This window comes from Tupaia chinensis, unplaced genomic scaffold, assembly GCF_000334495.1.
Source record: "Tupaia chinensis unplaced genomic scaffold, TupChi_1.0 Scaffold000493_1, whole genome shotgun sequence".
Lineage (NCBI taxonomy): Eukaryota > Metazoa > Chordata > Mammalia > Scandentia > Tupaiidae > Tupaia > Tupaia belangeri.
Genome location: NW_006160005.1, coordinates 183,595 through 191,339, shown reverse-complemented (window position 1 = coordinate 191,339; position 7,745 = coordinate 183,595). Strand labels below are relative to the sequence as shown.

At 45.1% G+C, this 7,745-nt stretch overlaps 1 protein-coding gene across 3 annotated transcripts; it reads right to left on the bottom strand.

Moving 5' to 3' along the window:
* Positions 1–2,364: 2,364 nt before the first annotated feature.
* On the bottom strand, positions 2,365–7,343 carry ODF4 (outer dense fiber of sperm tails 4). Of its 3 annotated transcripts, none has more exons than XM_006156391.1 (4): positions 6,698–7,343; positions 3,358–3,531; positions 2,920–3,054; positions 2,365–2,734 (listed from the first exon to the last, which is right to left on the bottom strand). In XM_006156391.1, exons 1-4 carry the CDS (start codon positions 7,146–7,148, stop codon positions 2,505–2,507), a joined length of 990 nt encoding a protein of 329 aa, XP_006156453.1. In that variant the 5' UTR covers positions 7,149–7,343; the 3' UTR covers positions 2,365–2,504. The 3 variants fall into 3 exon arrangements, with proteins under 3 accessions (XP_006156453.1, XP_006156454.1, XP_006156455.1); XM_006156393.1 differs by having other exon boundaries at positions 2,510–2,591; XM_006156392.1 differs by lacking the exon at positions 3,358–3,531.
* Positions 7,344–7,745: the final 402 nt, after the last annotated feature.

Sequence of the window (7,745 nt, the reverse complement as noted above, 5' to 3'; positions counted from 1 at the left end):
AAAGATGAGAACCTGGACTTTCCATATGGCCGCAGCATTGCTAAGTGTTACACTACCCTGCACCATTGTGGTGGCCCCCACGTGTCTTTATGTGATGTGCTAGCTCATTTCTTTTGAACACTGAGTAATACACCACTGTGTAGATACATCGCAGTTTATCCATTCACTTATTGAACATCTTGGTTGCTTCCAAATTTTTGGCAATTAAGAATAAAACAGTATATTGGGCCAGTAGGTGACTTAGAGCGTAAGGTGCTGGATCCCACATGACCAGCTTAGAGGTTTGAGTCCAGGATCCGGCAGCCTGAGAATCAGGCCAGACACGTGTGTGTGTTTGTGTGTGTCCAAAATCCTGAGAGGAGAGCGGAAGAGAAGAGATGGTGGTGTGGCCATGCCCCCGGAGATGACTTCTCACTTTTCCTTTCTCTCTCTAAGAAATGCATACGTCCTATAGCAAAAACTTTTTTAAAAAGAAAATGGTATAAACATTTATGTTCAGGTTTTTGTGTGGACGTAAGATTTCAATTCATGGGGCCAGCAAGTGTCGTGGTGTTTAGGGCGCTTGACTCACACGTGACTGTCTGTGGTTTCAGTCCCAACCCTGGTGGCTGCTTTCTCACTTTCTCTCTCTCTCCGCCCTCCTCTCTCTGGTGAGCGCATGTGCCGTATAGCAAATTAAAATAATAATAATAATTTAAAACATAATTCTTTAAAAAAAAAAAGATTTCAATTTATTTGGGTAAATAGCTAGAAGCATGATTGCTAGATCCTAAGGTGAGTTTTGTAAGAAACTACCAAGCTGTCTTGCACAGTGGCTGTACCACCAACAATGAATGAGAGTTCCTAGTGTTCCATATCCTCACCAGTGTTTGGTATTATGGGGTGTTCTGGAGTTTAACTATTCTAATAGGTGTAGTGGTATTTCACTGTTGTTTATTCAGATATTTTATACTTTTTTCTTTTTTGGTTTATAATATCACATGTGCACTTGTCAGAGACAGACTGATACAGAGAGAGAAAGGGAAAGTGAGAGAATACCTTTCAGGGGAGATAGCCACCCTACAACCACTTCTTCATTCTCCTTTCGGGGTTTTGAGCAGTACACACGTCAGTGTGATTTTCAAGGTGCCAGGTCCGGTACTCTAACCTCGATTTTGAGCAGTACACACAGTGTGATTTTCAAGGTGTCAAGTCTAGTACTTGAAACACAGAGTCAGCCATGTGGGAGCCAGCAGCCTCCATGTCACCTGTTGGGCCTCGATACTTTCTTTATACTTGGGTTATAAGTTTAGGAGATGAAAACTACAAAGGTGAAGTGTCATATTTATATCAGGAGTTCATGCTATCCACATGGCTGTCACTATTAATCTTTTTAAAAAATAATTATTTTATTTAATTTTATTTATCATTATTATTATTTCAGTTTGACCAGAGGGAAACAGAGACAGAGTGAGGGAAAGTGAGAAAGCAAGCCACCAGGTCTGGCACTCAAACCACAGTTGGCTATGTGGGAGTCCAGTGCACTTAACCACCATGCCACCTACTGACCCCTGTCATTATTAATCTTGATCTTTTCTCTTTTTTTTTTTTGGAGAGGTTTTCGCTATAGGGCGTGTGCGCTCACCAGACAGAGAGAGACAGAGAGACAGAAAGACCGCCCAGGGGGGATGGTCACGCAGCAATCCCTTCTCCTTCATTCTCCTCTCAGGATCTTGGGCACGCACGCATATGCGCCCAGGGTGAGTTTTAAGCCACCGGGTCCAGGACGCGAACCGCGGTCGACTACGTGGGAGTCCAGCGACATAGCCATTACATTAACTGCTGGTTCCCAATCTTGATCTTTTCATCTGACCAAATTATTATTTGTCAAGTTCTCTACTATAAACCATGAAACTTTTCTTTTCTTTTTTATAAATTACTAGACTACAACTTTAGGTTCAAAACTAAGATGACCACACTACAATCCCTTCTCCATTCCCCTCTCAACATTTTGGGCACTCTCACACACATATGTGGCATGTTTTTCAAGCTGCCAGATCTGGGATTTGAACTGCACAGTCAGCCATGTGCAATGCAGCCTTGTGCAATGCAGCCTCTTTAATCACCACGCCACGCGATGGTCTCCATTTTGCTTTTGAATCCTTCACTGTGACTAAGCTAGCAAGGTCACAAGTAATATCTCTCCCTACCCAGGAACAAATGTTGGGATAGAAGTAACAAAGTATCAAGAGGCTTTGCCCCCAGGAGGTGTTTGCCTGAGTCCAACCAAGAGTGCTGTGGCAGAGGGAGGACAGGTTTAGGGACCAAAGGATGCTAAAGGCTCCTGGACAGGAAGAAGTAAGGAGCAGACTTGTTTTTTGTTTGTTTGTTTGTTTGTTTTTAATTCTTTTCTCGCCCTCCTCCAGTTTGCCTCAACAACGCTTAGACATAATGAAGAAGAGACAATTTATTCCACATCACCCAAGCTCCAGGCAGGGCGGAGGAGTGTGACACTCCTCCCTTTCTCATTTCTTGCGAATGGTATGAGGCTGAGACGACTCAACAGAATCTGGTTCTCTGTCTTCCTTTTGCTCGGGGTCCCAGTCTTTCTCCTGGCAGATAGAGGTAGCTGAGATAGTTTTTTTACTCAGAGGTTCTTGCACTAACTCAGAACTGTTGCCACAGAAAATGGTGCCAGGGGAACAGCTCAGAATCAGACTCCAAAAACTTTTATGGTTGATGTAGCAAAGAATCGCTGAGAAAGGACAGGGGAGAGGGAAGTCAAGGGTAGAAGAGAAAGTCACACGTAGAATGAGGCCAAATGGAAGATCAATCTCTAGGAACCTACCCCTTGGGGTTGCCAGTTGCTTCCCTCCACACTTCCTAGGCTCTGACCCACCCAGGTCCCCTCCTTCACCCGGGGCCCTCTTGACTACTCACCACAGGTGACATCTAGTGTAAACACCAGCCACCCGATGAAATAGCTCCAGCCAATGGGAATGGATACGTTCCTCTTCAACTCGAAGAGCCAGAGGTTAATAGGGAACAACAGGAGGGTGGAGAGCATGATGATGACTGGGAGACAAGAAGCAGAGAGGTCTTATTCTCATCCAGGAATCCCACGGGGGACTCTTCCTCATCTGCTGAACTACAGCCACATACCAACTCCCATCACCACACGCAGTGGTTCACAGCCATCAACCCCTCCACCTCCACCTCTCCAGGGACCGGGAAATAAGTGATAGAACTCCATTCTTGGTTCTGTTCTCCCACCATCTACAGACATTCCCCCCTCAACCTCATCCCCCAAAGGGGGAAAGGTGCCTAGGAAGATATGGGTTAGGGCAACTGAAGATCTTTTCCAGAGCAAGATGGCACCTTCACAGAAGCTCAGAATGGTCCCAATCAAGCCAAAGAAGGGCAGTTTACGAACACGGGGCAGGTATGACAGATGCAACCAGGTGGTGAGGACAAAGGCCAGCCCAAAGGCCAGGGTGAAGGTTATCTTGGTCACCCCAAATATCGGCTGATTTTTCCACAGGTTAAAAGCATCTGGGGAAAAAATGACAAAACAGGATGAACTAAGGATTCACCAAAAAGAAAAAAAAAATCAAAATATAATAGAATGAGCAATGACAAAACAGGATGAACTAAGGAGACAGCAAAAAAAAAAAAATCAAAATATAATAGAATGAGCAAATATGAGAAAATGTTGAGGACCCTTTACTAACCAAAGAAATGCACATTTGGGATAACAACGAAACATTGTTTTCAGGGCCACCTGGTAGTGTGGTGGTTAAGGCAGCTGGATCCCATATGGCCAACTGCGCAGTCCGAGTCCCAGATCTGGCAGCTTAAAAAGCATGTCAGGTGCATATGCATGAGTGCCTGAAGTCCCAAGAGGAGAATGGAGAAGGGATTGTGGCATAGCCATCCCCTTGAGGGGGAGGGCGGGTGATTTCTCACTTTCTCTATTGCTCTCTCTCTCTCTCTCTGGTAAGCATATGTTTTATATGGCAAAAACCTTTAAAGAAAAAAAGAAAAAAGGAAAAAAAAAAATGTCCTAAGCCAGCAGGTGGCATGGAGGTGGGGGGTGGCTGGGTTTCATAAACCACTTTTGTGGTTTGGTCCCAGATCCCTGACTTGAGAATCACACCAGGCACATCTGTGGGCCTGCTCAAAATTACCCCAGAAGAGACTGGAGGAGGAGGGATTGCAGTGAAGTGAAAAATCACTGCCCTGCAGGGGATGCTCATCTTCCTCAGGGGGTGATTTTGCACTTTCCTTTTCTCCCTCTTGTCCCTCTCCAGTGAGCACATGTGCCCTATGGCAAACTGAAAAAAAGAAGAAGGAGAAGAAGAAGAAGAAGAAGAAGAAAAATCCTCACTGTCTTTGAACAAGTACCATAGGACAAAGTATTTACATGAGTTTTAAAGCCAAACAGGGACCAGCAGATGGCATAATGGTTATGTCACTGGACTCCTGTGTAGTAGACGGTGGTTTGAGTCCTGGATCTGGCAGTTTAAGCTTACCTTGGGTTTGTGTGTGTGTGTGTGCCCAAGATCCTTGGAGGAGAAGGGATTGTGGCTTGCCATCCCCCTCGTTTTCTCTCTCTCTCTGTCTTTCTGGTGAGTGCATGTACTCTATAACAAAAAATCTCTTTCTAAAAGAAAAAAAAAAAGCAGATAAACCCAAGTGATAATTCGAAACCTGCCGTTATTAGACCAATCCATATGAAATAGCTTCTTCTCTAGGTGAAAAGCAATTAAATATTGGCATCTTGTGTAGTTCAATTGTATAGCTTTATGACCCTGAACAAGGTACTTAAACTCTTTGAGTCCCAATTTTTTTCATCTATAAAGAAAAGATAATTGGGGCCAGCAGGTGGCATGGTGGTTAAGGGTGATGGACTTCCACATGGCTGACTGAGGTTCGAGTCCCGGACCTTGATGGCTTGCTTTCACACTTTCCCTCTTTCTCTTTCTCTCTCTCACTCTGTTCCTCTCTGGTCAAAATTTAAAATAAGTAAATAAATAAGGTTAAATAAAATAATTCTTTTTTTGTTTGTTTTTTGTTTTTTTTTGAGAGAGATTTTCACTGTAGGGCGCATGCGCTCACCAGACAGACAGAGAGAGACATAGAGACAGAAAGCGAGAAATCACCCCCCGGGGGAATGGTCACGCCGCAATCCCTTCTCCTCCATTCTCCTCTCGGGATCTTGGGCACGCACGCACACGCACCCGGCGTGAGTTTTAAGCCACCGGGTCCGGGACACGAACCGCAGTCAACTACGTGGGAGTCCAGCGACATAGCCATTACGCTAACTGCTGGTTCCCAATAAAATAATTCTTAAAAAAGGAGAAAAGATAATTATCCTTATTGGTAGGGTTGACTAAGGATTAAATTAAATAGAGTAAATGTGTAATAAATGGTAGCTTTGGGGACCAGCAGATGGCATAGTGGTTAAGGTGCTGGCCTCCCACATAGTGGATCATGGCTTTTACCCAGGACCCAGCAATTTAAAATCACGTCGGACGCATGTACATGTGTACCCAAAATCCCAGGAATATAATGAAGGAGAAGGGATTGCAGTGTGGCCATCCCTCTGGGGGGTGATTTCTCACTTTCTCTCTCTCTGCTGCTCTCTCTCCAGTGACTGCTTGCAGCTATGGGGGAGAGGGAGAAAAAACAAATAAGATTTTTTTCCCCCAAAAATGTATTGTAATGAAAATGTATTACTGTCATAATACAACAAGATAATAGCTGTGTGATTTTTTTTTTTCTTAAGGTTCTTGTCACAGGGTGCATGCATTTGATGGAGAAAGACAGAGAGAGGGAAAGTGAAAAGTCACTGTCCTGCGGGGGATGGCCATGCCACAATCCTTTCTCTTCCATTCGCCTCCTGAAATTTTGGACACACATGTACATGCGCCTGGCATGAGTTTCAAGCCACCAGGCCTGAGACTCAGACTGTGCGCGGCCATGTGGGAATCTTACACCTTAATCGCTACACCATCTGCTGGCCCCATAGCTGTGCTTTATTTTTTATTGATTTATTTTTTCATTTTTAATGTTAAGGAGAGTGAAGAAATGAAAATCAGGTTAAAGCTCTGGTTTTCCCCAAGGACTGAGAAAGGAAGTGCAGTTCCTGAAAGGTGAGTAGACAGCATGACAGGAGACTAACAAGAATAAGGAGTAAAGCAGCTGCAAGAGTTTGGGGAAGGAAGAAATAAGGAAGCCAGACATGGAGAAAGTAGAGTTCTCAAGGACCAGAGCTGACCCAGAAAAGCAAAACTTGGGACAGAAGAAAAAGTCTGGGATTATGAGCTCTAAGAGGACATTCTAGAGACTTCTCTCAAATCTCTGGGTATGCAAACCTAGAGGAAGGAAACCCCCATCTCTATGGGGCTCCTCTCCCAAGTGAATGATGTCATTAATGAGCAATTCACATGCACTAAGAGATCCATCACAACATTTTTATAAGCAGAGACTTGGCTCTGGGTCTTATCAAAAGCAGTGACATTTTCCAGTGGATCAGACACATCCATTTGGCCAGGCTAGAGGAGGAAAAGTCATCCTGGGAGGTCTCAGTGCCAGTGAGCCATCTTCAGACCAAAATGTGGAGACGGCTGGAGGAAGAAAACAGGATTACTTGGGGAGCAGATGTGGAGGCCCAGGCAGACCGGGGACTTGAATGGGGTGAGGTGGAGGGGCTCACCTTTCCCATTCTCTGACTCATAGCAGCTGCTGGGTTTGTAGATGTATAGGAGTCCCATAGACATGGCATGGGCAGTTGTGTAGATTCTGTTGCTGACATTTGCTGGCCAGCGCTGGTAGAAGCGGCTCCCAGAGAGGTGCAGCCATTTCTTGGAAAAGACCATGACCAGTAACAGGATGAAGGCCACCAGGCTGAGCTCAGAGGCCAACACCTGTGCTAGCCAGCGAGAACTATGTTTAATTCTCCATTGAAAGGGCAACAGGGAGTCCCTGCGATGGTTACCAGGCAGCCGCCTGCCACTCCTGTAGGAAGGGATGGAAGTCTTCACTCTGTCCTCTGGTTCATCCCCAGTTGATTCCAACTCCCAGATTTCCTCTTCCCTTCCAGGCCTCTGATCTTGGTCCCTTTCTCCTGACCCACAGGACTCACTCTTAGAGCTCCTTGTCCCCATCTTGAGAACCTATTCTATTCTCTATCCTTTGGCCCACTTCCCTTTCCAGGCTCAGTTGTCCCTCATCTTTTAAATATTTTCATTATGTGAAGCAGTTGCCACCATAGGCTTGGGAATGAAGGGGCCTCTGATTAGGCACTGAGCTCCTGATCTAGGAGAGGGCCCAAACAGGACAGGACCCCTAACTGCCATGGAATATTCCTGGGGAGTGGGAGATGGGGGAGGGGCCCACAGCTTCAGTTCTAACTCTTCCTCAAAACTCTGCTCCTCAGACCCCAGCTCCTCAGGACCCAGCTCAGGAACTGTGGATCTGTTGCCTCCCTCCAGCTTCTGCTCCTAAGAGCAGTGATCTTTGAGAGCTTTCTTTGTTCTCCCTGTTTTCTTTGGCCCTAATCCTAATCCTAAATGCTCATTGATGGGAAAGGAAGGGAGATAGAGCTTGTCCCCAAGAAAATACTCTCCCTTCATTTGTTATATATAAATAAATAAATTAATCCTAATCCCAAACGCTCATTGATGGGCAAAGAAGGGAGATAGAGCTTGTCCCCAAGAAAATACTCTCCCTTCATTGGGTATATATAAATAAATAAATAAATA

Coding starts and splice junctions, on each gene's coding strand:
- ODF4 (XM_006156391.1), bottom strand. CDS start 7,148: ATGGGGACAAGGAGCTCTAAGAGTGAGTCCTGTGGGTCAGGAGAAAGG. Junction 3,532..6,697: donor TGAGTCAGAGAATGGGAAAG/GTGAGCCCCTCC, acceptor TTTTTTCCCCAG/ATGCTTTTAACCTGTGGAAA. Junction 2,735..2,919: donor TACACTAGATGTCACCTGTG/GTGAGTAGTCAA, acceptor GTCCTTTCTCAG/CGATTCTTTGCTACATCAAC.